Genomic DNA, 19,368 nt, shown 5'->3' on the forward strand with positions numbered 1-19,368 from the left:
CCCCAGAAAGCGAATGTGGGTTCATGATGTATCTTCAGGCTCCATAATTCAAGTGGGCTTAGTAGCAATTCTATCCTCGTTCAGGAGGCATAAGTCAGAAACAGGAAAATGAAAGCAAAATAACAGCTGTTGGATTGGAAAGCTTTTATTCTTCATAATATCAATATCACAAACACGTTCCCCAGTTTAAGTATTGTAACAGAGTATTCAAGCGTAAATGTTGAATGAAAAATAAATGAAAGTAACTGATGCATGAGTTGATTATGGTAAAGGAAGAAATATTGAAACTCTGAACTAAATTTGACTGGCACATAAGAGGGAGATGGCTACCAAGCTTGGCCAAAAGCTCATCTGCAACTGTTTGTACTTGAAAGCAACTGAACTGCCTTCTCAGATTAAAAAAATAATAATTTAACTTTCAAGTCTTACAGAAGATGTTATACAACACCACCAATAAATCAAATTGCAAGCCATGACATACCCGAGGACAATTCCTCATTTTGTGATCTTCTGTGGCACGTTAGTTGGTACCGAACAATTAAATGTGCATATAGGAAACAAAGAAGATTCTTTGGTGCTTTTTCTGGTATACATCAGGGCTCTCCACCATCCTAAGGTGCCAGAAGAAATGTTAGAAGTATATATTTTTTTCAAACACATTTGAGATCTACACCCACCATTCTTTCCATAATGTACCACACATTTGGGGATTCTCCCCTATCAACATTTTTACCACTTCTCCTCTTAAAAAAAATGTGTGCATTCTTATCAGTTTTACTAATGCCAAGGTCTCCCTTCTCTGATTTCTGGTGAACCTGACAATGCTGGGGGAAAGCTTAGTCATTATCTCTTCGTTCTCCTTGTTCTCAATGAAACAGGAGAAGGTTGGGTGAAGGCCTTGTCAAGGTCACCAATACAGGAAATCTTCCATCTGCCCATCCCTTTCCCTTCTCCTGCTCCAAGGATCAGAGGATGTGTGTGTGTGTGTGTGTGTGTGTCTTTTCTTTAAAAAGTAGTATTTGTGCACAAAATATTTTAATTTTTAAAATAAACTGGCAGGCATTGGTGTAACTAATAAGACATTTCCCCAAACTTTTAAGTTTCTCTGGAGAGCAGAAGGAGGGATGAAGGATAGAGATATGGAACAGGTCAAAATGATATTTGTCGGATTGCATCTTCAGAACAGATTGTCTTGGGACAATGAGTGACTGACAGCTGACCACAGTTTGGCTGGGTGGGAATAACTGGGAAAATAAAAGATCACACTGTTTCTCAGTGAGTCTGTTAGTCAACTGAGGCTATAGGTAGCTGCTTGGCTCTGGATTTTATCCATTGTTTTGCTTTTCCGTATTTTTTTTGTTCTGGTGACTGGTGCTTCTGTCAAGGCTCTTGTCACACTGTGGAATGGTAAGCACCAGTCACCAGATGGAAATCCCTCAAAGTATTCAGGAATACATCAGATTGTCTATGGGTGGACTATCTGATTTGGTTTTCCAGCCCTGCATAGTGATGTCGTCTTGTGTTTTAATTTGTTGGAAGCCACCGAGTGGCTGGATAACCCAGTCAGATGGGCGGCATATAAATAATAAATTATTATGATTATTATTATAACTGCATTCAGTCCAAATCTCAACAGTGATCTGTCCATGACAATGGAACAGATTCATGATGAGCTGTCCCCTCCATCAGCTGAGTATTGCAAGTCTGCTTTGTGACAAATACCGCAAATGAAGGGGGAGCAGTGAAATAGCCATGTTTGCTGATCTTTTTTTTTTTCAGAATTGCTAAAACAAAATGGATTGTAAGGAGCTCCAAACTGGGTGAATGGACACTAAAATGGGGAATGTAAATTGAAGTAAGCAAGTGTAAATTGATACAAACTGGGGCAAAAAGTCTTAATTTCACATATATACTAATAGGGTCTGAGCTGGCAGTGGGTGACCAAGAATAAGACTTTGGAGTCATATTGGGCAGCTCAACAAAGACATCTGCCCAGTGTGTGGCAGTTTTGGAAAAGGTGAATTCCATGTTAGGGATCATTAGGAAAGAAATTGAAAGCAAAGCTGCCCATTTCATAATACAAATATATGGTGTGGTCACACACGGAATACTGTGATTAACTCTGGATGCCACCTCCGGAGTGAAAAACACTCAGAAAAGCAAAATGATCAAATGGGCTCAACTTCCATATAAGGAAAGGTTACAACATGGGTTTTAGCATAGAAAAAAGAGTTAGTTAGGGGGAACATGGTATGAAGAAAGTAGACAAGTCCCCCTCTCATAATACTAGACAGAACACAGGGTCATCCAATGAAGCTGAATCGTGGAAGATTTAGGAAAAGCAAAAGGCAGCACTTCTTCACACAGTGCATAATTAAATTGTGGAATTTGCTACACTATATAGTGGTGCATTGTGTTTCTATTGTAATTATCTCTAATTTTTTACTAGATCGTATGTGTGTGTATTTAATTCCATTAATGTTTAACTGATCTTATTTTATCTGTCTGCCACCTGGAGTCCCTGTCAAGGATAAAAGTTGGGTAAATAATAATAATAATAATAATAATAATAATAATGGTTCTATAGTACCTTCAAGCATCAGGTGCTGAGGAACACAACCAGGAGACTGCTATTGTTATGTCTTACTTGTTGCCTTGTGGGAGAAACAGGACGCTGTACAGTACTAGAATGGTCTTTGATCTGATCCAGAATGAGTCTTTTAAATTTTTACTATGTTATAAACTTTTATGGACTTGGGTCCACTTCATCTGGTGTAGTGTGATTCTCAGTTACACATATGTTGTTGGGTTTTTTTGCTGCAATACACTAACCCAGTCACCCCTCTAAAAATATTTAAAATTTTATCATAATTCACAATTAAAATGCACATTCTACATAAATCCATTTTTAATCTTCTCTAAAATTGAATTGATAAATAAATCCACTGTTCTACAAAACCAGTGGCATTCCTTGAATGTACTGCTTAAGAAAGAAGAGTTATGTACACTTTAGATTAGTTCCTATGTCAAACTTGTCTTCATTTATTGTTCTTTCTAGCTAATGCCTTCAAAACGTGTTCCCCATTGACCCCTTTCTCTTCGAATCTGCTTTGTCTGAATCAATTTCTAAGAAGCCCTTTGAACAGATGAAATACTGGAGATTTTAAGAAGATCCTTTGGTGATCCAAAACAAACTTATCATGTTTCCATTTTATCTACGGGGAATATATTAAATGCTAGCAACTGTCTCAAGAGATGGATTAGAAAGAAACCAGAAAATCCGGGAAGCACACTCTTTCCCCAAAGTTTCTTCCACTTCATTTCTAATAAGGCTCAGGGAGAACAGGCTAATGTTGGCACAGCAAATCAATCTTATTTCCGATTTCAGTCCTCGGATAGGCTTTGATGATGGTAGAGAGATCAAACTCCAGCAGGGAGTTTGAACCTGGCTGCCTCTTATTACGTCTGTCCAACTTCATAATTAAGTGTTGCTTTAAATTATTATGAGGAAGGGCCCGAGGGAGGTGCATCGGCAGTTCCAGGTTCACCGTCGTCGTCGTCACCCCCATCTCCTTCTCCCTCCACTGGCCCCACCCAAGCGCGATCTAGCGCCTTCCCGCTGTTGCAGCCCCTTAAAATAAAAGTGGATCCAATAACACGTTGATCCCTAGCGGGAGAGGGATGTACTTCCGCAGATTGTTCTTGTGGGGAGGGGAAGGCGACTGATATAAGAAGTTAGGCAGCGTAAATATCTTATCTTTATTTAAAAAGCGGGGGTTTGGGGGCTCCGCCTGGGATCGGGGGCAAGTGAGACAAGAGCCACAGTCCAAACCTCCAAAGCCACTGACACCCCCGATCAACGTTCAGTCCAGGGCAGCAGCCGGCCGAGGAATCGCATTAGGAAAGGGGCTGCAGCTGTGGATCAGCTGCTACCGCCGCCGCCGCCGCCGCTGCTGCGAGGCAGGGGAGGAGTTTAAAGGGGATCAGGAAGCAACGGAGTGTCTAACACCTCTCCCCTGCTATGGCTGGCTAAAGAAAAATCATCATAACCATAACAAGAAGGAGGGGGGGGAGGCGGGGAGAAGGCAGAGGGAGTGAGCCAGCCGAGCAACGAGGGGGTGGTGGGGGATCAGCAGCAGCAGCATGAGAAGGCGAGCTGATCTGGGGGGCAACATGAGGTCAGTGGTGGGCTTCTTGTCCCAGAGGGGCTTGCAGGGAGACCCCCTGCTCACCCAGGACTTTCAGAGGAGACGCCTGCGAGGCTGTAGAAACCTCTACAAGAAGGATCTCCTGGGCCACTTCGGCTGTGTCAATGCCATTGAATTCTCCAACAATGGAGGCCAGTGGCTGGTCTCAGGTAATGCAACCCCTCCCCCTCCCTCCCCAATTTTTATTTTCTTCTTCTCTTCTCTCCCCCACCCCCCACCCCGCCCGCATCCGCGAGCCCGCATCGGAAGACGACCATAGCGGCGTTGAGAGGCGTATTCTCCCTCCTATACACACAAACACCCCCGATGTTTCCCAAATAGAGATCTAAAATGGTTGACAGGTTTTTTAGGGGGGTTGTTTTTGTTCCCCACCCCAAGTCATGTTTATGGTGGCGGTCTGGATTGTGGGAGTGGAAGTTTCGTCTTCCCAATCAGAAAGTGTCGGCTACTCTGCGAGGCTTGATAGGTTTTTTTTTAAGAGAGAGATAAAAACCGATGTATATTAATAACTGGCTGCCTAGTCCTCCTAGTGTCGGGGGTGATTGGGAACAAAATGGATAAAGACCCGAAGGAATCCCAGGGGCAAATGACAAAAGTAAATAACGAGAGACGCAACACATCCCAAATGGAGACCGGGGTCGGTTTTTGTGGCCGGATCCGGAAGGATCCGTTGTTCCCCCCCCCCTCCACTTAATGGGGCGTGTGTGGTTTTGAAGGCAGCTGGCTAATTCAGGGAGGGGGCAGCACTGCGGGGGGGCACTTGTTTATTTTAAAACTGCGGGGTGATTTTATTTTGCGCAGCGCCTTTCTGGAAAGGGGTAGTGCACTCGTTTCGTATTCCCCCCCCCCGGTTATAATTTAACTGGGGAAGAGTGTGTTGGGGGGGGGGCTTCCTTATGGGGAGGGAGATCTGCTGTCAGGTGTCGGGGAGCCTCGGAGTTGACGCGAGAGCTGCGCCCGGTGTGTGGGGGGGGGGCGTAGGGAGGCGCCCCTTCAGGACGGGGCCCAGGGAATAATAACCCCTTCGGCCTGCCGCCCCCTATCTGCGGCTGGAATCAGGGGCAGACCCCCGGGAGGTGGGCCAGATCCGTCTCCCTCTCCCGCCTGCCCCGCTATAGCCGCCGCTCCCCGCTCTGAGAGGAAATGGCTAACTCCAGGCCGGGGCTTGAGTGGGAGCTGCAGGCCTCGCTCTCCTTGAGCTCCTCATAGCGACAGGCCTGGGAATCGATGGCCTATCCAGGGAGGGGAGGGCGACACGCGAGTGGCACATCGCAGCCCTTGCGAAGTGTCTCTCCCGTGTGTGTGTTTCGGAGTCGGGGTTTCCCTCTCTCGCAGCCGTGGCTGGGGGTGTCTTGACAGGTGGCCAAAGGGAGGCAGCCCTCGCCTGCATCTCCCTCTCCTCGAGGAGGAAACGTAGGCCACGGATAGGAGAGTCAAGATGCACAAGGATGCTTAATCCGGAATAACTACCACCAAATGGTTCTCTACACCATTTATAATCTCATACTTGGCGGCTTCATCCACTCGAGTGCCTTCTCTCTTTAACCTGTCCCGGCTTGGAAAGTGGCCCAGTGGCTGAAGCCTGTTTAATTGGTAACTAATAATCAGTGTTAAAGGAGCCCTTTCCCTCTTTTTCCACTCTGAAGGCTTGTTGCACCTGCAGTCTGAAGGCAATTCTGACACAGCAAACCCTTTCTTCAAAAGGAAGAAAGGGAAACTGAGGCAAAGGGGGACCTTGCTCTTTCTACTGCCTTTAATTTGAGCTAAGCGCAAAGAAGGGTTTTGGCATTTTACTTTTAAATTCTATAATCATTTTGGAGGGACAAGAAGCCTCTCTGGCTTCAAGTGCCTTATATAAGCTTTGGCCTCATCTGGATGGGCATAGCCTGGCATCAGTAGCCTATGCTCCTGTAATCTCTAGGTTACATTACTGTTTTTATAAATTGGGCTGCCTTTGCAGGTTGTTTGGAAACTGCAGCTTACATTAACCAGTGATCTGGACATAAAACACCAGATCTGGCCTAGCTGCGTTGGCTCCAAGTTTGTTTCCAAGCCCAGTTCAAAGGACTGGTTTTAACCTATAAAGCCTTACACAGCTCAGGACCCCAACAGCTTGCAGATGGCCTCTTCCTATATGAGCTTCCCCAGATCCTAAGATCATCATCGGAGGCTCTTTGTATGGAGGACGGCAGCAAGAGCATGGGTGTTTTCAGGGATGCCCCCACCCATTTGTGAACTGCTCTCCTCGGGAAGGCTTGCCTGGCACCAATATTTTTTTGGACCAGGTACTTGAATGCTAATATAATTATAGCTCCTGCGGGCATTCTGCCTGAGTATTTTTAGGGAGTGTGCTTATGTAGTGGGTAGGGGAGGAGTATTAATCTATTATAATGAGTGGATAATCTATTTTAGTGTATGACTGCTGATTTTGAATGTTGTATTTGTATATATTATCAATTGTTTTGAGATCCTGAATAGTGGCATAATAAAGGAAATATAGGAAGCTGCCTTACAGTGAGTCAGACCATTGGTCCATATTGCTCAGAGCCATCAACGCTGAATGGAGAGCCAGTGTGGTGTAGTGGTTAAGAGCGGTAGTCTCGTAATCTGGGAAACCGGGTTCGTGTCTCCGCTCCTCCACATGCAGCTGCTGGGTGACCTTGGGCCAGTCACACTTCTTTGAAGTCTCTCAGCCCCACTCACCTCACAGAGTGTTTGTTGTGGGGGAGGAAGGGAAATGAGAATGTTAGCTGCTTTGAGATTCCTTAAAGGGAGTGAAAGGCGGGGTATCAAATCCAAACTCTTCTTCTTCTTCTTCCTGGGTTTCCAGCAAAAGTCTTTTCCAGCCCTGCCTGGAGAATCCAAAAATTTAACCCGGGACCTTCTACATGCAAAGTGTGTTCTGTACTATGGAGCTGTAACCCTTTTCCTAAATATATTTCAATGCACTCATAACATGCTGTGATAGGGTCACTGTTTCCACTTCTCAGATATGAAATGGAAACTAGCACAAATTATTTGCCTCAGGCTGTCTGAGTCCATAGCTTAGCCCTTTATAGTCCTCTGCTTGGAAGGTAATCTCTCTCAATATCAAACGGTATTTCTGCTATTACTGTTCTAGCAATAATTATGTTCCATTTGATTTAACTGGGCTTTAATCTAAGGTGAACAGATTAAAAAATTAGCTAATTTTCATTTTGTCTAGCTTTCAAGTGACTTAAATTTGCATATGGTAAAAGACACAGTGTGGGTGCTCGGAAGGAACAGTTTTTGTGAAGCGTGAGAGGTTTTAAAGTGGAAAAAGACAAACTCATTGTTTTAATGAAAATGACATCTTTATTGCTTTACTACATCTCAGGATATTCCATATTCTACTAACATGCCAGAGCTAAAGTGCTTTCAGAAATAAACAAGTTCAATGCCCATCATTATTGTGGAAGCTCCAAGTTTAGAAGACATGTTAATAGAGATTTCAAGTGAGCCCTCACTACTTCAGATGTGTGATCTATATTTAAAGAAACAACTGTTTCATTCTGGAAGTTGTCTACAACCCCGCCCCACCCCCTCTAAAAAAAAAACCAGCCTTGGTGTGTGGATGAAAGCTGCTGTTTGATGTGCAATATGATTAACCCTTTAGAATCTTGTTTTTAGTCCCTGATTATTGGTAGGAAAATGTTCACCAACTTTTAAACACAAGCTAATCTACCTATAAGAGGCAATAATCCTAAACTACTCCTGCCCTATTTTCAATATTATTCAAAGGCTGCTTTGTTGTGATTAACTAAGTAATACATAGTAATCATATTTAGGTAATTGCAGGTTCCATCAGCTGCAGCTCCCAAAACTGGGGTGGATGGAGTACTATGCAGTATGTGAATGAAGAGGGTGAATAGATTGTGGGATTATGATTTTTCAGGAGAGGAGAGTGCATAAAACTAGCCTTGATTGCAAACCCTTTCCCCTCTCAATAGCAGAAATAAGGCTATTTAATATTTAATATTTTAATAATATTTAATTTATTTATCAATGATATATCAGTATCGATATTAAAACATACTAGCAGCATTTATACACTTTTGAGCGTATCTGAATGTTATGGACAGAACTGTAACGAATACTGGGTTTTGGCTTCAAACATTCATCACTTGTTGTAGAAGTGTATCCAAAAAATGTGGACTCTCCACTGAAAAGAGTATGGCTGCAGTTTGGATAATTAGGTTCAAATATATGGGAAAACACACATTTTATTTAGAGACCAGATTCACAAGACTATGGTTTGTGGAATATTTGTTGCATAGAAGAGGACTGTTGGCAGGTATAGCCTTTCCCCCCTGTACAAATATGACAGGATATTTCACTTGCAGACACTCTCTGAACTGCCCAGCTAGTAAATGTACTGGACCCTTGTCCTCCTCCACAGTTGTCGGACCATGAGGCAACTCACTTGAGATCCCTATACAGTACTGGTTCTCGCATATCTAGTACAAAGCCTTTAACTTCAGAGGTTTCTGTAGCCTTGCTCCATCTCCTGCCTTAGTTCAGGTGATATCCCTGCACATGACCTTCGTTATTCAACTCTTACCAATTGTCTAAAAACCTCCAGTTTGCCCTCCCCTCTCCAATCATTGCACTGCCCACCCATGGATGTTGGGGGGGGTGTTCTGTCCCTCCTGGCATACTGCTTTGTCCTTCTTAAATACCTCCTCAAAGCCTACTTTTTCCTGGCCTGTATCTTTAGTTACCTTTGGTTCCCCAGCTGCCATCTTGCTCTCCTTTGGTAACTTTATTTTTCCTTGATGTTTAATGTCTGTTGACTGCTGCTGTTCTACTACATTTGAATCCACCTTTCCTCTAAGGAGTTCAGAGTGGCGAGCATGCAGAGGTGTATCTAGGGGTTGATGAAACTGGCCCCTGTGGAGCAGGGTGCAAAAATCACCTACCCGGGCTACGGAGTGTATGATGTATATGTGCTTGGTGATGCAATGCCACTGTTGCAGTGAGATCAAACACAGGCTTTCTCTGCAGTAAAGTGGTTTTTTTTTTTGGGGGGGGGTGCCAATACAGCTTATTGCCAAGGGCTTAAGGGACCCTTGGCACACTTCTGCCAGCATAGTTTTCCTTCTTCCTATTTTAGGTAGGTTGAGGTAGGTTGGCCTGGGTGTATTTGACTGCCCCAATAAGTTTCATGGCCAAGTAGGGATTTGAACTTAAGTTTCCTCCATCCTAGTCACGCATGAGCCATTATTCCACATGGTGCCTCTCTTTTGTCTACTTGACAGAAAAGTTGCCCACTTCCTAAACTTGTTACTAGGCTCTTCTAAAGTGAATAGGTTTCCTTTATCCTGAATAAAATAAAAGGGTTAGACTACTTTTAGGGCTTGATTCAATGCATCCTTAAAAGCACACCTTAGAATATTTGCCTTAAAGTAATATTCTGGTTATGACTGTCCCTTCTGTGAAACATGAGCAGGTTTCAAATATGACAACCTTTGGTAAATTTGCAGCAGTCTATATTCTTTAGAAATGAAAAGGAGATGGTACTAATATTCAAAAGTGAATTTTATCTATTTGGAGCTATTAATTTTATTAGAGTGTAAATTGGTTAGTTCTTTACTTGATATAGACAAATTCTTAATGAAAAGTGTAGCAACGTATTCTAATGAACAGAATGTGCTTAGGCTTCTCATGTTAACTGTTATCTTTTTACTTGTCTTTTCTATTCCAATCTTTACCTTCTTAATTGAACCCAGAATTCTTCTGCTAGAATTATCTGCAGCTGGTTTGACCACATCAAACAGCTGTTGTTTTCTCTTTCCACCCCAGCAACATCTTTCTTCAAAACACTTATCTTGCTCTCTTGATTTCCCCACCCTTCCCATTCTCTCTCTCAAATTTTGACAGTCTCCAAGTTCTACCATTCTTACCCATTCTCCTATCTGCCTTTCCTAGATCAATCCACAAAAGTCCTGAGTTCTTCCTGAGAAATTTGGAACAATATTGATCTTGAAAGATGTACAAATAGCCTCATAACTGAACTGTTTCTCTGTGTGAAAACATTATCACTCCATTCCTAGAGCAGCTCCCTGTCACAGAAGGAATGACAGCCTAATTCCATATGAAGAATATAAGAATTTTAAGTGGGGCCCTACAATGAAATGTTGCAGCATGAGCTGCTTCTGTTCAGAGGTCCAGCCACTCCACTCCATTCCATTCCCCCTCACCCCTCGTCCAACCCCCTCGGCAACAGGAAGTCAGCATTTTGTGTCCACTGAGCATTCTTAATCCTAACTGGGGTGTGTTTGGGATTTTTTTGGGGGGTGGGGTGGGAGGTAGAGCAGACGAACTAATGCTCAATCCTATCTACTTAAAAATCTTGAAATCTCCCTTGATTTCTATGTGCACTGTTAACATCTTTCCTGAGGAATATACTTAAGTGCATTTTATACAGGTGAGCCAGAGGAGTTTTCCTCAGTGGGTGCAGAGAGTAGTGAATGCCTCAGTACAGGTGCAGGAGGTACCACTGGCCCTTAGATAAGCAGTGGGATGCCCCCTTAAGAGGACCTCCCTGGACCCAGAAGTGTTAAGCAACCATCACCCAGTTGTTAGTTGTCCCTTCTTAAGCAAGGTGCTCAGGATCATCATGGCAGTCCAGCTATAAGAGTGCTTGGAAGAAGTAGATTATATCAGGGGTTGGCAAACTAAGGTCTGTGGGCCAGATCAGGCCCAGTTGCCTTCAGGATCTGGCCTGCAGACTGTTCGTGGATCTGCGTGGGGATTCTGTTCATTTGGGCTGTGCCATTCCCCCCCCTCACACACACCGCTGCGCCCCCTCCTCCCTCCTTCCTCCTGGCTTCTCCCCTCCCTGCCTAGAGGAGGAAGGGGGCTGGGCTGGGCTGGGCTGGCTGAGCGCCATTTTAAGCAGCTCCTCTCCGGAGCCAGCCCTTTCACGCCACTCATCTTCCCTCTGCCACTGATGCCCTGGGGCTCCTGTGGGCCAGAGAGCGGAGCGGATGAGCTCCCTCTGTCTACCCACAAGAAGCAGCAGCAGCAGCAGCAGCAGCGGTGGTGGACCCCTGGGAAGGTAAGCGCAGTGGGTGGGGGTGGGGAGGACGACTACGTGCCCCCCTCACCTCTTCTTCCAGCTCCCCCTTCCCCGGTGCCGCTTCTCCGGCCCATCACAAGGTCTGAGGGACAGTGGACTGGCCTGCGGCTAAAAAATGTTTGCCGACCCCTGGATTATATGGACCATTTTCAGTCTGTTCAGGCTCTGGTAAGGCACCTGAATGGCCTTGGTCACCAGTCTCTCTGCCTCTCTCAAATTCTTCAACACAGCTATTCCTTAAAGAACAGTGCACCAAGGTCACACCCATGACTTCTGTCCAGCAGTCATCCATGTAACTTACAGTTCAGTACACTGTCCTCTGTACAGTAGAACACATGGCCAACCTAGAATCATTGAATTTTAGAGTTGGAAGGGATCCCAAGGGTTCTCTAACCCAAACCCCTGCTAGGCAGGAATCACAAGTAAAGAATCCCTGACAGATGGTAATCTAATCTCTCTGAAAACCTCAAATAAAGGAGAGTCCCTTGAGGAAACATCTGAAGGCAGCCCTATATAGGGAAGCTTTTTAATGTTTTACTTTGTTTTTATATATGCTGGAAGCCACCCAGAGTAGCTGGGGCAACCTCAAGGGCATTCCACAGGGTGGGCACCACTACTGGGAAGGTCCTCTGCCTGGTTCCCTGTAGCTTCACTTCTCGCAGTGGGGGAACCGCCAGAAGGCCCTTGGTGCTGGATCTCACTGTCTGGGCTGAACAATGGGGGTGACTTGGCTTCTAGACCCTTTGTCATCTTTGTCAATATCCTTCTTAAACTGTGGTGCCCAGAGCTGGACACAGTACTCCAGGTGGGGTCTGACCAAGGCAGAATAGAGTGATACTGTTACTTCACTTGTGCAAGTAGATAGACCTGTGGCAAACAGTTGTTGATACACTAGGGATATAACTATGTCCAAAAGCTGAAATAGACTTGTAGTCTCACTTCCAAACACTCCATCTTTGGGGACATCTTTGGAAGCACTGTTTGGAGTTACAATTATGCCTGTAAATAGATGAGATGTGTTCACAAGTATATCCTTGGACTTGCTGCTTGGATTTATTATTCTGGCAAGCTATGTAAACACATCCGAGTATATTCAGTTCATAACAAGTCTACTTAAAAGGGCAAGATTGGAGATTAAGTACAAGCCCAGTAGTAAAACCTTAATTTTCTCAAGTCTCCTCAAATTGTAGCCTGAGGTTGTCAGAGGATTTTGTAGGCTTTTGTTTCTTCCATTGAGCACATTGCAGATATCCATGATTTAATTGTTTTGGGAGCTAATTTACCTTAAAAGCTTTTCACTTAATCATGGTGCATGTTTGAAAAGTGTTTCCTAGTATGATGTGGTTAGACCTGGAATGGGGAAGCTGGAGTTCAAGTCTGCATCGCAGGGCTGTTGTGGACAAAAACTTGGAGAGGGGAACCATATATGTTAATAGTGAGCTCCTTGGAGGAAGGGAAGGATATAAATGCAATAAATACAATATGTGGTCATGTTGACTCTTGTCTCTAATCACAGATGATGCAATTGTAGTATATGATAGCTTCTTTCTGGAAAAACATTGAGCTACAGTTAAGAGATTTTGCTTATAATGGGGCTGTTCATAGTCCTACAGCAATAGAGGCTCCGTAATTTGGACTTCGTGTTGTAAATGCTGGTTCCAGCAGAAGTTATGCAGGTGCTTATAGTGCTGTTTTTCTCCACTCTCCCACATAGGTGGAGATGACCGCCGAGTTCTACTGTGGCATATGGAACAAGCCATCCACTCCAGAGTCAAGCCTGTTCAGCTGAAAGGGGAACACCATTCGAACATCTTCTGCCTAGCTTTTAATAGTGGCAACACCAGAGTATTTTCTGGAGGTAAGGAAGAAAAGCTTCAAGGGGAACATCTTCAATGGAAAATTAGGGTTTCATGACCTTTCTGTGAATTTATTTTCTTTGCAGTATACTTTTGGTCTTTCACTTGTGTAGGCTTGGCATCCCAACAACAATCCCTGCAGAGAGAATGCTGCCTTTTCTGAGCATAATATTATGGATCGGGGAGAATGGTGTTCCTCCTCCCAGGTAGCCTGTGAATTGCTATTTGGGCAGTGGCTGTGGGAGTCTCAGAGACTCTGCTGGATGCTGCCTGTCACTTGGAATATAATATGCTGCCTGCCTCAGATAACATATAACCACCACCATATTTTAAAAGGAGGAGAACATCAGCAGGACACTTCTCCACCCACTATCCACCCCTGGTGCAGTTCTCCATAACAGGTTGGCACTGAAGAGTGCATGAATAAATATAGACAAGCGAGGATGAAGAACAAGTTCTTCTGCTCAGCAAGATTGTCCTATCCTCTAAATCCATTCTGTGTGGATGGGCTATATCACACTTAATATGCAAGAGGGGCATGTGGTAAGGAAAGGCAACTAGCGTATGCTTGGGCTGGATAAAAAAATAATCATGTGACTTTAGCTAGGCTGGGATAGCTTAACTGTTTGGGGCTGAACTGACCCATGATCATCAATCCTTTAGGAGCTGCATGTCAGAGTGGGTATTCCCAGAGTGTCAAACTGGGTGTGAGAAGAACTGTGGTAGGGGGCTTGGAAGGTCACACAGAAGGTTTTGATGCTGGGGATCTGCAAAGAGCTGTCAGTAATGTTTTAAAAACTATAAAAAGTTGTTAAAAAAATAAATATTTAAGGAGTAGTCTTGGGGGGCAGTCACAAAAATCTTGGTGGTGGGACTGGATATGGCCGGCATGCCATAGGCTAGGCAGCCTTTAGTTAGGCTGTCGATTCAGAGACAGGCAACACCAATGATGAGCAGCAAACAGGAGTCCTGATCCTGTGTTTTCCTCTAGCATGTAATGTGATGGCATTGGCAGGACCAGGAGGGTAAGTAGGCTGGGGGAATGCTTGAGCTTCTTATTTCCCAGACACTTTCCCCCACTCAATGGGGACTAGCACCTAACCCTGGAACCAGGCAGAGGGCGATATTGCGGAGGTCTGAAGAATGAGCACTTGGGTGGGAGGTGCTGCCACTATGATATAGAATGGAGTCCAAGAGGTGGGGAAGTGCTGAAGTTTGGTGTTGCACAGGGCGCCACTGAAATTTGAGACCTCCCCAGGTCTACCACTGCGAGCAAGCACTTCTTCCCTGCGCTTCTTCTCCCAGACAAACGTCATCTCATTTCTGCTACTAGGTGTGTCCAAGTCAAGCAAGCAGGGAATTGGGAGGAATTTTACCCTGGACACCTTGTCCTGCCGTGAGAAAAAAGTAGCAGGCTCATGTCTTTTCCTTCATCTTTTTTTATTGCAAAATGAAAACTGCAAGCACATTATTTCTCAATTTTCATTACTAATATGCTATAAAATTCTGTTTCTTCATCTAGGTAATGATGAACAAGTGTTGCTCCATGACGTTGACAGGTAAATGCATTTCCCGCAATGCCTGAACACTCTTGATGTGTGTGTGTTTGTTTCCTAAATGCTAACCGGTTGTTGTATGACATTTTCACTAATACAGGGGTTGCCAACATTGTGACCTCCAGATGTTGCTGGAGTCCCATTTCCCGCCATCACTAACCATTGGCCATGCTTGCTGAGGCTAATGAGAGTTGACAGTAGAGCTGCGTCTGGAGGGCACAATGTTGGCTAATCCTGACCATGTTGGCTGAAAGCCTATGCGAACACCCATTCTTGTTTGTCTTCTATTTACTGCTTTCTCCTCCTGATATTTTATCTTCCTCCTCTTGTCTTTCCTCTTGATATGGTTACTAGATAACATACTATGGAAAAACTGTATCAGAGCCTTTAGGCTTGTTTGTTAAGTTATACAGCAGAATCTTAACCACGTCTACTCAGAAGTAAGTCCTGTTGAATTCAATGAGGCTTATTTCTAGGTAAGGGTTTAGAGCTGCAGCCTTCCCAAATAATGTAAAATAGCCAAAGACCCTGATCTGAAGAGATCTTAATGTATGTGCTTTCTTTCTTTCTTTCTTTCTTTCTTTCTTTCTTTCTTTCTTTCTTTCCTTTTTTATATTTAACCGTCCCTATCCTGGGGGCAGATTCACAAGCAGTTTTTAAAACATCTGAGTTTAAAGAACTAGTGATATTTATGGATGGTGTGGGGAAATAAGTTCTGCCAGGTGTATAGGACCAAAAATATTCACTTTGTATACCAGGCCCCATGTGTGTTGATATTTCCTGCTAACTTAAAGCCCAATTCTATGCACGATACGTTGGGCTTATTTCAATGGGGCTTACTTCCAAGTAAGTGTGCATACAATTCCAGGGGTAGGCTACAACCCTTCCCTCATTTACCTGGAACCATGGGACAATGTTAGTGGACATGTATAGGGTTGCACTGTTCAATCTCCAAATCTCTACTGTTATATTTTCTATCTACTGCTACTCATACAGGATAATGGACTTTACATATTTTCAAGTAACATTTTTCAGTACTACCTGGCAGACTGTCCTGCCCAGCCTTAAATGAGAAAGATGAAAAACAGATGTCTGTGTCTTTTTCAGCGGTGAAACCTTGGATGTATTTGCCCATGAAGATGCAGTGTATGGGCTCTCTGTGAGTCCCGTGAATGATAACGTTTTTGCAAGCTCATCTGATGACGGCAGAGTTCTCATTTGGGATATCAGAGAGTCTTCGCAGGGAGGTGAGGGCTATGTTTGAGTGTGAATGGTGGTGAGCTCTCTTATTGGAGGGAATTAGTCCTGAGATGTGAAAGTCCAGAAAAAAACAGAGGGAGAGGGAGAAAGACTACCCTTCTAGTCTCCCTCCCCACTTTTCTGAGGACATTGTTCATACTTTCCAACAGAAAAAAATGAACATTTTGGGAATATTGGGGGGACTATTTTGAAATGTTTTATTTTTTATAAATAATGAAATGCTTTACTGTAATCTATTATATAATCATAGTATCCACAATCCATGTTACTTTAGAAGTGTCATTGTATTCCTGCTAATAATTTCACCTGTTTACAATGGTCTCTCAAATATGTTAGAAGGTTATTCCAGTCTTTTAAGAATATTTGGTCTTCCTGATTTCTGATCTTTCGCATCAGTCTAGCCATTTCTGCATATTCCATCAGCTTGGTCTGCCACTCTTCTCTGGTTGGTACTTCTTCTTTCCATCTCTGGACAAGAACCATTCTGCTGCTGTCGTTGAATACATAAACAGTCTTTTATTTTCTTTTGGTAGTTCCACACTTAAAATGCCTAACAAAAAAGCCTCTGGTTTTTTTTTTAAACAAAAGTTACCTTAAACATTTTTTTCAGCTCCTCATATATCCTTTCCCAGAAAGCTTTTACTACCCCACATGACCACCACATGTGATAAAATGTACCCTCTTTCCTTTTACACTTCCAGCACACATTTGAACTGGTTCTAAACATTTACGCAATTTTACTAGATGCCAAATATCAACGGTACATCATTTTCATATAGTTTTCTTTCAGCGAACAGCAGGCTGTAAACTTCAAATCCTCTTTCCATAACTTTTCCCATGAAGAAAACTGTATATTATAACCAAAATCTCTTGCCCAGTGTATCATTACTGATTTAACTTCTTCGAGAGTCATCATTCTTATATATGCTTCAGACAGAGACAATATGCAAATTCAGGATGCATTTGTACACCTAGGAGGTGTTGTCATCTTCATATCTTCATGAGGGGAACACCTAGAACCTTAGTTGCTTGTGAGTTGCTGCTTGCCACCTTCTGGTGATCTTTGATCTCATTTGGAGATACCTGAAGGAAGAATGAGGCATATGCTGTCCTTTTGGCATGACCCTTCCCATCTAGTTGAACTTCCCACCTTGCAGACACCTTGCTACATAACTAAGCCATTTATACTTCTGAGGCTTCAAGCCTATATGTGCCTACCTGGGAGTAAGTGCCACTATACTTCTGTATAAACATTCATAGGATTGCTCTGTAAAATTTTTAAAAAATACGTTAAATAGTGCAATTTTATATGCAAACTTAAAATGATACCTCCAGAACGAATTAAGTACTTAACCCGAGGTACCACTGTATATGCAATGCTAATTTTTGTATTAAACCTTCACTTGTTTTACTGCTTTAAAATTAGCATTGCATATACAGTGGTACCTCGGGTTAAGTACTTAATTCGTTCTGGAGGTCCGTTCTTAACCTGAAACTGTTCTTAACCTGAAGCACCATTTTAACTAATGGGGCCTCCTGCTGCTGCCGTGCCGCCGGAGCATGATTTCTGTTCTCATCCTGAAGCAAAGTTCTTAACCCAAGGTACTATTTCCGGGCTAGCGGAGTCTGTAACCTGAAGCGTATGTAACCCGAGGTACCACCTTATTTAAATCATCCTGGAATTTATCTGTGTTCTTGAAGGGGAAAGGTCCTCTTTTCACCCCTGCCCCGTGGCTTTGAGATTTCCAGAAACTTCACATCTCTAGAGTGTGTTAAAGGGTGAAATGGATTGCTTTATCCCTGTTGTGGTGGAGTCTTATTTGATTTTACAAGTATTTCTAGGGCAGCTGACACTAATAAAAACCAATGAAATGAAATGAAACTCCCACAAGAACAAAAGAGCAGGACCATTTGTACTCTAAGCCAGTATCAGTGGAGATTTAAAAAGCCTGGGAAAATGAAACATCTGTACCTTGGGCCAAAAAATAATCATCATAATCCTAGGAATATAAGTGCACTGAATTTTGTGTTGGGGGGGGAACTAATCTTATTGGATTGGGGGCGGGGATGAAGGGAGAACTGTTGCTAATTGTAAGAGTTTTGAAAACCTGAATAAAATGTTAATGACATGTTAAAGCCTGTCCAGGAAAAGCAAAGGAAGATAATCACAACCAAGTTGGGTCACCTAGAGGACGGCTTCCAAAGATTACTTTAGTATTGTATAGGCTGGTTCATTGGGCATAGGCCCAAGGAGAATTGTGTCTGCCTGGGATATACCTCTGCTTTTAAGTCTTTTCATGCACTGATTTTCAGAATGATTTGCTGAGCATTTACAATTGCTCCCTGTGCTTTGTAAACTGGAAACTTGCCTATTGATCTGCAGAGGACTCTGTTGAATTTAACTCGCTGGGTTTTGGACAGGGGTTGTGTAGAAGCCATGTGTGAATTCTTGAATTTCCTCATTTAGTTGAAAGTTCAACTCAATAAGATCTTTTCTACGATGTTCTTGGAAGCTGCTATTAGGATACCATACATATGGGTACAAAATGCCTCCAACTGTGAGTGATTTAGGGACTAGTGAAAAGAGAGTAGAGGGGAGTAGATGGCCCTTGAATATATTTATGCATAACAGAGTTGCTTTTGTTCAGAGTAGAAAGGGAGCTGCCTCCCGAGGCAGCTTAGCTTGATCACTTTCTAATAGCTCTTGTTCATTAGGAAGTTTCTCATCCTCCTAACTAAAATCTGCTTCCCTGCAATTTCTACCCATTGGTTCTAATCTTGCCCTTTGGCAAAGCAGAACACAAGTCTGATCCATCTTCCACATGACAGCTCTTAGATATTTGAACATCTCCATCATAGGTCCCTGTAAACACAGGCAGTGACCATTTTAGATGCGTCTGATGTATGCACATTGTGCCAAATCCAGAAGTGACCTGAAAACGCCACAGAATGGGGCAGGGGTGGAACAGGGTGTTTGCAGGCTTTTTCTATGATGTTTCAAATATACACAATTTCACTTAAACGCGTGGTGCCTTGGAACGTAACCAACACATAAATTGGGAGTTGCCTGTAATGTCAAGATGGATCTGTGGATCCTTGAGGTTTGAAGATTTCTGTAGACTAGGTGTGGCTATTCTGTTTCCCTCTGGAGCTTGTTGGACTCCCAACTCCCATCTGTCTCAGCCAGTGAATAAGCTGCAGCGAAGCTTAGCGTCGCATGCTCCCCCAGCTCCTGACTTCCTTCAGCACAAGCATGAGTAGTTCAGAAGTTTCCACCTTCTTTATTTTTTGCCTAACTACTTTTGCCTAGCTACAACTTCTTGTGTCATCTGAGGTCACGTACTATGGTTTGTTAATTCACAATTTTAAATATGGGTGTCTTCAGT

General features: G+C 43.4%; 1 protein-coding gene across 3 annotated transcripts in view; it reads left to right on the forward strand.

Moving 5' to 3' along the window:
• The first annotated feature begins 3,699 nt into the window (after positions 1-3,699).
• Positions 3,700-19,368, forward strand: part of DCAF5 (DDB1 and CUL4 associated factor 5) — a 42,249-nt gene continuing 26,580 nt past the window's right edge. Inside the window, exons 1-4 of one of the 3 annotated variants that reach the window (XM_079946991.1) lie at positions 3,700-4,357; positions 13,025-13,168; positions 14,689-14,725; positions 15,830-15,969. In XM_079946991.1, the coding sequence (XP_079803117.1) occupies positions 4,144-4,357; positions 13,025-13,168; positions 14,689-14,725; positions 15,830-15,969 (535 nt within the window). In that variant the 5' untranslated portion in view covers positions 3,700-4,143. Of the gene's footprint in view, positions 4,358-5,196; positions 5,802-6,469; positions 6,494-13,024; positions 13,169-14,688; positions 14,726-15,829; positions 15,970-19,368 lie in introns of those variants that run through there. The other 2 variants (XM_079946993.1, XM_079946992.1) reach the window with 2 other exon arrangements.

Source organism: Podarcis cretensis (assembly GCF_951804945.1).
Source record: "Podarcis cretensis genome assembly, chromosome: 1".
Taxonomy (NCBI): domain Eukaryota; kingdom Metazoa; phylum Chordata; class Lepidosauria; order Squamata; family Lacertidae; genus Podarcis; species Podarcis cretensis.